The sequence below is a fragment of the Lipophrys pholis genome (assembly GCF_963383615.2).
Source record: "Lipophrys pholis genome assembly, chromosome: 9".
In the NCBI taxonomy this organism is placed as follows: Eukaryota; Metazoa; Chordata; class Actinopteri; order Blenniiformes; family Blenniidae; genus Lipophrys; species Lipophrys pholis.
Window position 1 is genome coordinate 14,585,204 of NC_137639.1, and position 13,679 is coordinate 14,598,882.

General features: G+C 43.0%; 2 protein-coding genes across 3 annotated transcripts; one reads left to right on the forward strand and one right to left on the reverse strand.

Annotated features, from left to right (window-relative positions):
* Positions 1–1,336: 1,336 nt before the first annotated feature.
* On the reverse strand, positions 1,337–6,175 carry ubxn11 (UBX domain protein 11; the record flags this gene model as incomplete). The annotated part of the gene is made up of 10 exons (XM_080472452.1): positions 1,337–1,466; positions 1,550–1,699; positions 2,531–2,604; positions 2,812–2,912; positions 2,984–3,116; positions 3,205–3,282; positions 3,354–3,559; positions 3,688–3,793; positions 3,871–3,941; positions 6,082–6,175. 10 exons carry the CDS (start codon positions 6,173–6,175, stop codon positions 1,337–1,339), a joined length of 1,143 nt encoding a protein of 380 aa, XP_080328578.1.
* On the forward strand, positions 6,074–13,064 carry fez2a (fasciculation and elongation protein zeta 2a). Of its 2 annotated transcripts, XM_080471212.1 has the most exons (10): positions 6,074–6,531; positions 8,147–8,255; positions 8,425–8,541; positions 8,710–8,842; positions 9,440–9,705; positions 9,844–9,924; positions 10,069–10,144; positions 10,259–10,324; positions 11,693–11,716; positions 12,120–13,064. In XM_080471212.1, exons 1-9 carry the CDS (start codon positions 6,206–6,208, stop codon positions 11,701–11,703), a joined length of 1,185 nt encoding a protein of 394 aa, XP_080327338.1. In that variant the 5' UTR covers positions 6,074–6,205; the 3' UTR covers positions 11,704–11,716; positions 12,120–13,064. The 2 variants fall into 2 exon arrangements, with proteins under 2 accessions (XP_080327338.1, XP_080327337.1); XM_080471211.1 differs by lacking the exon at positions 11,693–11,716.
* Positions 13,065–13,679: the final 615 nt, after the last annotated feature.

Consider the following 13,679-nt stretch of genomic DNA (forward strand, 5'->3'; position numbering starts at 1 on the left):
GTATTCTAGTTTTATAGTCCATATCAGTATTTTTATAGTTGAGACTCACCCCTGATAGCATCCGATTCATCATCAGTCCATACGGATGTCGGGTGCTCTCCATTTTCTTCACGTTTATAGCATATTGTTCTCTGTACACGTCTGTGTGGTTTCATTACAAAATCAAACAACAGCGCCCTCCCATGGCCCGGCATACTAACTACATCGTTGTCAGTGTTTGCGCTGCTGCAGTGTAAACACACTCCTTTTTTTTTTTAATGGATTAGGTGTTGTCATGTGAAACGTTGTCGTGTAAACGGGGCCTTAGGGCCCGCATACTCCCTTTTGAACCCATAAGAACAAGAAGAAAATTCGGCAGTGACGTCAGCCAGCAGCAGAAAAAAAAAGCTTTTTCGGCAGGACTGTTCATACTCCGATAAGAAGCTGCCGAACTCGCAGGCCACGCCCCCTCGCAGCAGGCACAAGTCTGTGAAGCGGCGTTTAAACTTTTCAACAGCACAGTTTATTTCTGGCCTCCAGTACTTTCAGAAATACATTTCTCTGAACTTTTTCAGTTATAAAAAAGTTTTTGTCCGAGCGCGATGTTAGTCCAGTTTTAACTACAGGAGCTGACAGCTGTTCGTGATGCGTTCAGGTGCATCACGTCAGCCTACACTCCGACATTTTAACGAGCTGCGGCGCTGGTACAGTAGCGCTGTTACAAGCTAAATATGATTAAAATATTATCGATAGTCATGAGCGAACTAGAACACGCATGCGCAGCACACGGCAGTGCAGAAGTTTCGGCAGTGCGGCTCCCACATAGTTCGGCCAGGGCGGTTGGCACAGCCGAAACAAATTTGTTCGGCCAGAAGGAGCTGGCCGAAGGAAATGACGTCATTTTGTTCGACAGGACCCCGCACTGCCGAACTTTCGTCTTGTTCTTATGGAGTATGAAGAGGCCTTTAGCCTTAGCCTGCCCTGCTGGTTCCTGGATTGGGTCAGTCACCGTTCCCTGGTGGCCATTCAGGAGATCTACTCCCAAGTGAAGCTGCGCCCTCCTAGACTCCTTTTGAGTAACTGCAACCTCGCATTCATTTTTTATTTTTTAAATCTGCAACATTATACGGAGCTCTATCATTATTTTCTTCCTGGTCAGCTCTTCCGTTTGTTTGTTTTTCCCGAGAACATTCGGATATTTTATATCTTTCCGGCTTCACAGACTGTTAGTAATACTCATCTCCCGTTTCTGAATGAGACACAAGAGTTTTAACTGTTTATTGTGAAAGTGTTATGATGTGGGACTGCACTTCTGTCCAATAAAAGCTATCAGACTCTGGACTCTTCTGTCTGTTGGTTACATCTTCTTTTGCAGCAGCAGAGTGGTGTTCGTAGTCAGTCCGTACGACTGAAGTGTGTGTGCATCATCGTAGTGTCGCTGTGGGCAGGCACTGACAATATCATAAGCTGATGGCCCCTCTTCTCCCCTGAAATAAAACAACCAGCATCACATGGCATCAGAACAATAAAGAGAAGCTCCAACAGAAACGAGACGAAGTCGTCATCTCACCTGTGGTCGTCCACGTACTTCCGCAGGTGACCGACTGTTTCTGACGAGTGCATCCTCATTATGAAAGTTTTATCTCCATCCTCAGACCTCACCTTGAGCGCGATGATGTCACGGGGAGATGACTGGTGGCCACCTACTGATGTCAATGGCCTGGAGAACATACCAACAAAAGACAAAGGCTTTTGTCCATTTTTTTTTTTGTATTAAAAGATCTAATCTGTGTCCTATGCTCCTTCTAGATGCATTTGTCTGTCCTTCCATCCCACACTGACATAAACGCTCACTGATTTGAGATGTAACTTGGCTTTAGATTTAACAAAATCATTCTTTGTTGACTGTAATCAGAAAGCAACAAGTATTGTTCCTACAATCAAACACCATCTGAAGCTTTTCATGCCCTATTTTTGAGATCTTCACTCAATCTTCTCGACCAAATCAAGATTTAATCTGGTTCAACAACAAGTGTGCCGTTCCTGATTTCAGTAAGTAACTAAAGGTATTTTCCTAATGTTGCTTTTTGATTTTACACGTTTTCAAAGTGAAATGTCTAAAACTGGTGAACCTAGTTTGTTGTGTTTTGTTTGTGCGCGCACTCTGAGTGAAATCCATCCTGGGATTACTGTGTAGACCAGGGGTGTCAAACTCAGATCCTCGTGGGCCGCAGCCCTGCACGTTTTCAATGTCTCCCTCCCCTGAATGTCCTGATGGTTCATCACCACATTCAGCACAAAGCCAGATAACGAGCTGCTCATTGCAATCAGCTGTGTTGAAGCTGGGAGACATGCAAAACGTGCAGGGCTGCGGCCCTCGAGGCCTGGAGTTCGACACGTGTGGTGTAGACAGAAGAATGACTTTTACCACCAATTTGAGATCACAGCAAGAATTAGTAAAGACTGACCCCTGCTGGCAAGTCAGCTACGTTTTAGTTTAACCATCGAACTATTGCAAGTTATTGAAAAAACAATCACATGTTTTGTTTACCCCTCTGTTACGTCCTGCAGGGCTGGTGTCTCTATGAGAACCACCGAGCTGCTGCTCTGGACGTCAGCTCCACCCTATAAAGAACGCAAGACAATGGACAGTGTGTCATTTGACAAACAGGAGTGTGTGTGTGTGTGTGTGTGTGTGTGTGTGTGTGTGTGTGTGTGTGTGTGTGTGTGTGTGTGTGTGTGTGTGTGTGTGTGTGTGTGTGTGTGTGTGTGTGTGTATTAGTACAGTTGATTTTAGTTTGTATTCCTGGAATCAGGCTGCTCCCGCCTCACCTGCATCATCGCTCTTATCGGTTCTCTTATCTTGATCACGCGACCTGATTTGACCACCATCTTTGGTAGCTTGTTCAGGAACTGATCCTCTTTCGGATTGACTGTGAATCAGACGGCAGCACATTGACAGAGAGGATTTCTCACCACAGGCTGAAACAAAAGAGAGGATCACACAACAGACCAGGTAGCTTATAGCTGGCTGTGCTTGCTGATGGAGTTGTTTCGCCTCTGACAGCTCGTCCTACACCAGGAAATGGTTCCCACTGGGGTTTGGGGATGAATTCCTCATCTCGCCTGTCATAGGCCTGGAAAAAAAAAAATGTATTTAAAAAATAAGAACACAGATTCACAGACTAGTAGACAAAAAAATAAAAAAGCATGAAGCAGACGCACCTTAAAGGGCGAACCGTCTGGAAATCTGTCTCGAAGCTCAGAAGGAAAATGCCCATCCATTAGCTCTCTCATGCATTGCTGCGAGAGAAAGAGACTTTGAAACTCCACCGACTCACCCTGTGGATCGTCCTGAGTTTCTCTCAGCTCACCTGTGTGCAATGCTCCCGATAAGAGCGGAAAGGACCGTCAAACATGACAATGCCGTTGCTGTAGAGACTCAGCTGGATTGGCTCCTTCTGGGCCAGCTGTGCTCCTCTGGCTGTTTTTTGAACAAAGGACTCTCCTTCCCCTGCCAGGATGTTCAGGTCTCTGATCCTCTGCAGCGCCAGGTCAAAGTTCATGAAGAAGCGTCCATCTGCGGGGGAAAGAAGCACGTCAGACAAGCGAACGTAGTCAGCACATTTTACTTTAGCAGTCCCAAAGAACTCGACATATTGGAGGGATTATGCAGTAAAGTTTGGAGGACAGTAAAGGTGACACTACCTCGGTGCCGGGCATCTGCGTCTGGTTTATGTGTCTGCTCTTCGTCAGATATTTCTCCCTCCTCTTCATCACCCACCCAGATCAAACCGTAGTCACTCAGAAAGTTCTACAACATCAAGAAAAGCTGAATTAAATGTCCACTTGGACGACAGCACAGTCACATGTTTCATGAACTCATCTTACCTCCATTTCATACACCTGATTCTGCAGCTGTTGGCACCGTCTGTTGAGATCCTCGTTGCCATTGTTGCTCCCTGGATGAAATCGAAGTCGTCAGAGTTTTCTTCGTTCAACAACATCAAGTCAGGGATGCTCACGCTTATGGTTTAATACCTGATTGGTTCTGAATCTTTAGTTTCCTCTCAAGTGTTGAAATCTTTTTGTCCTTCAGATGACATGGAAAAAAAATGCTCAGTCAGTGCCAGACGGTTTTGTATTTGCTTCAGAGGAAGCACACTCACCCTGCTCCCTATCTCCTCTGCTTGGCGTCTCACTGTTTTCTTCAGCGTGACCACTCGCTGCATCATGACAGACATGAGCTCAAAGTCGGTTGGAGCAGAGTCTTGAATTGAGCAGATAAATGAGACCCCAGACATTAGATTTTCATTTTCTTGTAACGAGCAATTTCACTATCAGCACAAATGCACCATGTTATACCTTTTGTATGTGAAGGTTTGCATTTCGAACTGGATGCAGTGTTGGCAGAGACCTGAGATGATGGTGGAGGTCTGTGTTCAGAGGAACCATCAGGAACCAATGATTCCTGAAACTCTGAAATGGGTTAGGGTTAGGGTTAGGCATGTTCAAGGTCGTCTGTGTAAAGGAAACAGTTTAATACCTACAACCGCCTGTTTGTTAGAGTCAACCCCTGAGGGATGAGATACCAACCTTAACCACTACTACTATTCTACTGATCTTTTGATGCAAACGTTAAGATTTATACTGATTAAACGAGACCATCACTGTTCAAATCAGATAATTCTCGGTCGATTTGTATGTTTGCTTGTTTGTTTTATTGATTAATTGGACAAAACAAGCCACTTCAGATTTTCATCATAGGCTTTAGTAATGTAAACATTGAATACAATAATGGAACAAGTCTCATGACTGTTTAAGTAAATAGAAGCCAGCATTTATCTGCAGGTGAATTGATTATAAAGATTAGTTGCAGCTTAAAATGATGAAATACTACCAAGTATTTTACGGGGTGATTTTTGTATTGAATGAAAGGTTTGAATCCTCTTAAGGTTTATTGCTCTGTGAGGTGAGGGTGCAGCATACCTGGCGAAGGGTTCCCCTTGAAAGGCACTTTTTGGTTGTTCCTGCAGGTAAAATAAAGTTGCATTTATCCTGCCTCTCTGTAAATTCTACATAAGTGAGTCACAGTCACTTCAGGTGATATAACCTACCTGTGGTCAGCAGCTCCCGGCAGAGGAGCGCGCCTCATTTTCTTCAGCATGGACAGAGGGGAACTCATCTTTGTTTTCAGCTGTTCGAGGTCACAGGCCTGTTCAGAGGGATTTCCTGTTTTTTTGCAGTTTGTTTGAAGTCTGTTACCATTAGCAACACAGAGCAGTTTGTTATGGAGGCGATGAGAGCTACGCTTCATCCACCAGAGGGCGCCCCCGTCAGCTTGAATGAAACCTTTACTCTTGTAATAATTCAACTCTGGGAGATTAAAATAGTTACATTTAGAGGCTGTAATAATCACTTAATGGATCACCTTGCTGATATTTCATCAATGCATGGCAAATTCTGTATTCTTTTTATTATTTTAGAGCCTCATACAGTAATCTCTCTGCTGACATCCTTAACTGTGAAATGATTACATTTTGTCATCTATTTTCATCTTCTTTCGTCTTATCGTCTTCTGACCTTAACCAGAAAGTTCGAGTGGATTTATTTGGAAATGGTCAGCAGATAGCCGTTAGCCGAATCCTCGACAAAAGTCATAGTGATCCATTCCCAAACCTCACACACCACATAAACAGCAGACAAAATAAGAAAATAAATAAAATAAGAAAAATAAAATAAACGGGATCCTAGGATAATAGTCTTTGCACCTTGCCTCTTTTTTAAGAAATAATTAAATTGAAGCCATAAATCAGCACAGAAAAGAATCTGTATTTACATAAAACACTGATACTTTAAGTAACACTTAATTTTGATGAAATAACTATTTACACATTAAACCTGGTCTGTGTTTGGGAGGTTTTTGCTTTTTGTTGGGAGGTTATTTGCTTTCGGAACCAGACTATTATTTATAATTATTCTTATCGTTTTTTTTAATTGTATTGAACGCGATGTCTGAGAGCTGTGTTTTTATTTTAGTTAGTAGTTCCTGCGGACTGTGTCGGGTCTATGATCCCGGATGGCCGCTAGTCGGCCCGGAGCCTCCCGGTCCTCCCGCCTCGCTGCGGGAAGAGAGCGCAGCGGCAGACGGAGAGGATGCGGAGGCCTGCCGGCCCCACACCGACACATCCGCCATCCACCCGGGGACAGTAGGCCGCTCCGGGCTATGGCTGCACCCATCGCTCATTTCGACGAGGACTGGCCGCGCCTCGGTGTCCTGAGCGCGGCCGCGGAGGCGGCCGTGGCCCCGGGGAAAGGCCGCGGCGGTGAAGCGGCTCCGCGGCGCCTCCTGCACGGTGATGATGATGAGGAGGATCTCCCCGACGGAAGCTTCTCCCCGGGGGGAGCCGCCGCCGGCTTCAAGTCCATGGAGGACCTGGTCAACGATTTCGATGAGAAATTATCTCTGTGCTTCCAACATTTCCAGGTGGAGACGGAAAGCATCGCGCCTGTGAGCGAGATCAGCGAGGAGGAGCTGCTGGAGAAAGACGAGTGAGTGAGTGTGTGTGTGTGTGTGTGTGCGTGTGTGTGTGTGTGTGTCCGCAGGCTACACGTCCCCCCATCATCTGTGTTTCTATAAGACAAATACATGTAATGCGTGTATGGCTGCAGGACATAGTATTTAATACATGAATGAATGAAGCTGCAGTGACGCTGCACGCTCTGTCACCCCATTCATATAAACCTGCTGCTCTCATGTGACCAACAAACCCACAAAATACAAACATATTTAAAAGACTATAGAGTACTGACATTACTGCATATCTGCTTACTTTCTTTATCCGGCTCTTTAAAATATGTACAATATGTCTGGCTGATATATGTCGATAATAGAAGGGTTATTTTTGTTTTTATTGCCAATTTTTTTTTTTTTTAAATGAGCTGTTTTGTGATTATTTCTGTCTGTCAGTTTTTGTTTAGTAGCTCATATACATTGCATGTAAGCCTATTTAACGTCTTATCATATTTTGGTTCAACAGCGTTTGTAAAACAACAAGCCATCATTCTATTTGTGCTTGTTTGAAATATCAACAGAATTTATTGAACAGATCCTTTTATGAACTTTTTAAAATGTGTCCAAACCCCTGGTCGCCAACCTGCGGACCAGCAGAGAGCAGAGGAAGGGAGACACTTTGGCTCCTCTGAGTTTGGCTGAACTGTATTTCCAAACCCATGGAGTATACATCCAAATCAGTGTCATGTGATGCTGGAGCCTTTCCCAGCAAACTAAGGACAAAGCCAGGGTACACCCAGGACAGGTCAACAGTCCATCACAGAGGAGACATAAGAGCCAGACACACATTCACATGTTTTTTTTATAAATGGTGGAAAAACTTCAGTACCCTGAGAAAGCATACAAAGAAAGGCCTTTCAGGACCTCGACTATTCTCACCGTGAGGAAAGAGAGTTAAATCACTCTGGAGCCCTGGAATAATATACGCCATTGAAAATGACACTATCTAGAGTGTAAAAGAGAGCGAGCAAACTGCCTATTGCTTTAATGAGGGCGTCCGCCAGTGTTTGGCTTAACTGTAAACTTTGGAGTTTCAGAGAAAATCTGGAAAAGATCTAAAGAAAGAAAGGTTGCAGCTCTACATAATGAATATTAAATGATAAATCTTGCCACAGTCGGCTCAGCACGTCACTCAGGAATCCACAGCTCCTGCTTCAGGCTGGAGCCATCCATTCAGACGTCGTCATCAGAGCCATTTTCAACCTGATAAGCTGTGTTGGGGATTATACTTTTAACATCAGCATTAGCGCTGTTTAATCTGCCTGCTTTATTTTTAGATATGATATTAAAAAGTATTTCTGTGGGAATCCACAGTCACAGTCCTTGCTAGAAGAACCCGACCAGTCAAAAAGGAATAACACAGAGGATCAGGGAGGCAGAATACAGGTCAAAGTTCAGACACACTTGGTTCTGTGTTTCCATCCATCTTCTCTCCATGTTTATGTTTTTCTTAGCGTCACTGGTTGACCGAGTCAATCCCCGCTCACATTGCGTCCCTTGTATTGCAAAACGTGTCTCACTGCTGGATGATTCCTTCACGAAGCGAAATGTTTGTAAAATCAGTGTTCAAGCAAACTTTTCTTGTATCTACAGAATCTGGAACGCCTTAACCAGTAACTACGGGCGCGTGATGCCGGTGGACTGGAAACAGTCTCGGGCATGCTCCCTGCGCGTCCCCACCGTCAACCAGGAAGACAAACCTGTGAGTGACGTCCCGTCCCCGTCTCTGTCCCACTTTCCCTTCATCCCCTGTTCCTCTTCCTCACCCGCCAAATCTCTGCTCTCTTTCCTGCACAAATCTCATATACTCATTGTGTCGGGGGTTTAGCGCCCTGATTAATTTCCCTCCTCCTGTTGGCTCGGCTGGCTAGACAAAACCCAACGTTGCCCCGGAGCAGTCGGACGACGAGGAGCTGAGGGAGCAGCTGGACATGCACTCCATCATCGTCTCCTGCCTGGCCGAGGAGCCTCTTTTCACAGCGGAGCAGGTACTTTCACACAGGCAAATCTTCCCGCGGCAGTTTATCCCAGATGCAGTTACACTGTGAGAAGCTTTTAAAAAGCGGGGCAGCGGCTTAGCGTGGCTCACGGCCATCTGGGTCTCATCAGCGAGCTATTTTGAGGGCTGCCTCTCTTGACGAGTTGATGCTCGGCAGGTTATTGAGGAGATTGAAGAAATGATGCAGGATTCCCCCGACGTGGAGGCAGAGCACAACCCCTCCCAGTCGGACCTGTCCATGCTCTCGGTGGACATGGAGCGGACCAACTGCAGCCCGGGCCTGGAGGAGAGTGAGTGTGCTCAGGATTTGTGGGGGAGAAACCCACTGATTAACACGGTTAAAAACACAGGAAGGGGATTTGAGTTTGCTTGCAATACATCATTCACTATCAAAAAGCTGGATTATTTGTCTTTTAAATGCGAAAGCGAAGGAATTATTCTGCCTTTATTCCTGAATCTTAACACATAGGAGCCCTTCTGATGGCGTTAAAACACATTGTTAAATGATTTATTATTAAAGTATTTAAGTAGTCAATAGAGGATTAAGAACAACGGTAGTATACAAAATGATGAAAGAGTGACTTCAAAGCAATCATTTTGTTGGATTGACAACAGGACATAGTGAGTATGGTGTTTAATGGTTTAACGGGGTTCAATAGAGACGGCAGAATAAGTATTGATTGGTGCAACATACTGAACTCTCTAAGCTGCACATCCCACAAGTGCATATTGATTAAAAAATGCTGCAGCATTTGCAAGGTAAATAAGCATCTTTGCCTTCTGAATAATACACAGTTCAAGCATTATTTCAGCTTTTGTATGATAGACGTTCTGGTTGTCACTGGACTTGTGCGTCTTTGTGGCTTTTATTTTCAATCTGGCTGCAGGGGTGAGGACCCTGAGCGTCGCAGAGCTGAACGTGCGTCTGGGAGACGCTGAGACCAACATCCGGAGGTTTTCGGAGGAGCTGGTGCAGCAGCTGGCCCTCAGGGACGAGCTGGACTTCGAGAAGGAGGTGAAGAACTGCTTCATCTCCGCCCTCATCGACGTGCAGAACCGGCAGAAAGAGCACCGCGAGTCCCTGAAGAAGAAGAAGAAGCTGAAAGGCGGAGCTGGAACGTCGCAGGGCCTCGCCGAGAAAACTCTTGGATCGGTCAGTGCTTCATATTCTCACATGCTTTAAAGGCTTATTCGACTTTAGAGCCCACTTTATTTTCCTGGGAGCTTTCACCACCTTTGCTGATCTCTCCTCTTCTCTTGTGTTTCTTCACCTCTCTTCCTTCCTTTCCAGCGTTTCAGCATGGAGGGTCTCTCCTCCGTTATTCAGAACAGCTTCAGGCAAACCTTTGGGAGCGGGTGCAGTGAAAGACAGGTCACCTTCTACTTCTCTTAACTTCATCTTTATCTGTTTCCTCCTCTCAACCACAATCAGAATCACATTGTCTGGTTTCCTTCAACATCGATGCTTATGTTGTTTGGTTTTTCACCTTCTCTGGCTTCTTTGGTTTATCCACAGTATTTGACCACAGTCATTCCTTACGAGAAGAAAGGACATCCGCCTTCCATTGAAGACCTCCAGATCCTGACCAAGAGTGAGTCGCTTTATTTGCACCATTTTATTCGATCTTTCTTCTGTTTTTTTTTTTTTATTATTATTTTTTTTGACATTAAATCATCACTACTGATCAATAATTCATTTGATCCAGTTTTACATGCAATGAGAGACGACAGCGACAAGGTGCCCAGCCTCTTAACAGACTACATCCTCAATGGTGAGCGGCTTCCTCTCTTATCAATACAATCTGTGTTTTCATATGTGGCCAGTATGTCAGCACCGTCGTTCCCATTTCACAGAAAGCAGAAGATCAATAAAGGCCATCTGTTGGTATCTGTGCTGATGATGTAACCTTAAAGGACCGCGACCGTTTTATAAAATTACGTCATGTATTTATTAGAACCCTAAGTCCAACATAGTGGGGACAATGTGTAAAATGTGAATTGAAAGATGATTGTAAAGAAAAACAAAAACATGGCAAATGTTGGGGAAAAAAATTGTTTGCTAGTTCGTTCTTCTCAGTTTACATTTAAAGGTGATGACACATTTAAAAAAAGCAAGAAAAGAATAGAAAGAAATCCACAACTAAAGGAGCATTTTGCAATCAGGGAACATCAACTATGTTGTCTGAGTTCTGTTGTGAGTAAGATATTTATCTATTTCCCCATAAGAGATTCAGTCGCATCCTGCTTCCATCATATCTTTGCATCCCAGCATTTTCCAGAATTGGGGTTGTTGGAAATGTAATAAAGCTGTAATACAATGGCCAACAGTAACTTTAGTCTTTGAGCAGTTGAGCTAATAAATGTCAAGCATCCATCAATTTCCGTTCAGACAATTATTTCATTATGCACATCCCTTTGCTCTCATTCTTTTTGGCCTAATTTGCCAATTTCATTAATTGCATTTGCCTATTACTGCATTTGAGGCTCCTTTGAAATCAGTTCATGAGGATACGTTCAAGGTCAATCTGAAATTAGACTTTGTGCTAAGTTTTTCCAAGCAGCCCCTTTAATATGTGATTGAAAGGTAAATGTGATTAGCAAGGACATATTATTGATTGTGTGGAAATCCTAATAGAGCCACTCAACTTAAGTATTGAGAATGGTGGTGGTTTCCCTTAATTTTGAAAAATTAAGAAGAAATGTGAAGGAAGAAAACACCCATTGTTTTATTAACATATTCATTGTAAGTGTAAATGTAACAGTTGGGAACATTGCAGAATTATAACTGAATTCAAGAACAATAGTAATTATTTGTATCTTTATGCAAACAGATATCACAACAATATTAAATGATGATGTGGAAAACAATAATACAAAATGGAATTTGGCAATGAAAAAGTCTAAAATTAAGAGGGAACCAAGTGTTTTTGTTTTTGAGCGCTTTGAAAGCCAAGACACTCTTGAAATACAGGTTTAGCAGAGACTCCTCATCATATTTGTCCACATATTTTAAGGCCATGACATTTCTTTTTGTGTTTTCTTGCTGTCACATGTTACAGTCTGTTTCCATTCCTTATTGGGTCTTTCTGGACTTCTCATGCTCTGCTCTGTCTAATTTCTCACTGGCTTCCATACGCTAGCTCTGGTGTGACCCGCGGACAAAGGTTTGTAACATTCACACGTGATACACACCGGTGTAAGTGTTGTCACACTCACGATAGGAGAGCGCCCCTTCTCCACCACCCAGCTGTAGTGCAGTGTGACCCTCCACTCCTCCTCACTTCCCCCTCGTCCTGCACCGTGAGCAGCTGCACTCTTTGTTTGTGCTTGTTGGTGTTTGGACTCACAGACAGTGACTCACGTCGAGCTCCGGGGCATTCGTCGTGGAGCGCCGCACTTTGCGTAACCTTGCAACAGGTTCATTTTTCCGATGTGTTTTCCATTCAGTCTTTCATTTTTCCTTTTATATTTTTCCTCTGCTTTCTGTCCTTACTTTTGTTTTTTGTATCAGCTGGGACTTTGTGTCTGCCCCATCAAACCCTTATTAAATCCCTCTTTTCATTCCAGTGCTCTGCCCGACGTAGATCAACAGGACGGCGCCCTGGCGCTCTGCAGAGATTTCAGAAAGTTGACCACCATCACCAGAAAAAGGGGACTCGTATTTTTTTGCAGGCATAAAGCACACTTAATTTATTCCTGTATATTCTTACCTTTTGTGTGTTTTTTTTTTTTTTTTTTTATTGAGTTGCATTTGTTTTTGCGTTGAACAACGTCATTTTAAACCTTTGTGCATTCCTTTGTTTTATGACTTTCTTTCTTTGGTGTTTTTGATTCTCTTGCACTGTTGAAAATGTTTCCTAAAAATGTTGAACGATATATGAAGTATGAGATTTGCTCTTTGGTGATAAGTGTTGAATTACACAGTGAGCAGTGAACAATTGCATGAAGAACATTGGCGCAGAAAACTGCAGTATAGGAGAGTTTTAGCAAGAGTATTCAAGCAGTAAATCTGTGAAACGAAGAATACTTTAAGATGAAAATCAAGACGAGAGTGATCCTCAGTATTGCAGCAGAGCATCAAGCAGATCAAAACAGAATCACTTACGGCTAAACCCATAAATACCTTCCATGTAGCTGTACTGACGGCTTCTATCCCGGCAGTGCACGTCACCATTGTTTTCTTCCTGGAGGACGCAAATGCAAATCTGATGGCTGGGAGCTGATTAACTTACTAACTATGCATTTAAGTGAAAATTGAATTGTGACCCTTGCACTGTCTCAACTTTTTATGACTGACTGGAAACACCACCAATGGGCATTTTATGTGTGTGTGTGTGTGTGTGTGTGTGTACAAGCTGCCTTTGCCTTTGCCTGAACTTTTGTACATTTTAAACAACTTATTTTCAATGAAAGTTTGTTTTGAGAGTAGAATACTAAGAAAACCTGCTTCACTGTTTATTTATTTTGTAAATATTGTATTTCAAAACTATAGATTAAATCAAATCTCTTTTGTTTCTGTCTCAATGTTGATTTTGTCAAACGTGCAAACATGTTCTATAGAACCCTTCTTGACATATTAACATAAACCTGCGGAGACATGCACGTAAATGTACCAGAAATGTTGGTCACTTACACCATACACTAAAATACTTGGAAAACAAGTGAATTGATGGATGTAAACATGCACTGTTTTTCATATAAGATCGAATTTCCATTGTAAATAAATAATTCATTTTGAGCAGGTGTCTGCAACTGTTATGACCTGCAGAGCTGTCGATGCTACTTTTCATCAAATACAATTTGTCTGCAGCTGCAAAAAAACAAAAAAAAACTTTAAAAAGAGGATAACAATGCATTTTGTATAGTTTTGCCAAATATACTAAAACTATCTTATATTAATAAGTTTCATGGGCATGGTCGGCATTTTATTATCCTCTTAATTTGTTTTTCCTCGCAGTCGTATCTTCTTGTCTTCCAGTTTTTGAGACTATTTGCCTTTGTGCAGATAAAACACAGATCTGATAAGAATGTTTTTCCACATATTTCTGCTACCGGTTGCAGACCTCTGATTCAGACAATGCTGCAAAATGTGTTTTTGATTTGCTCTAGATATTTATATTTGGACTT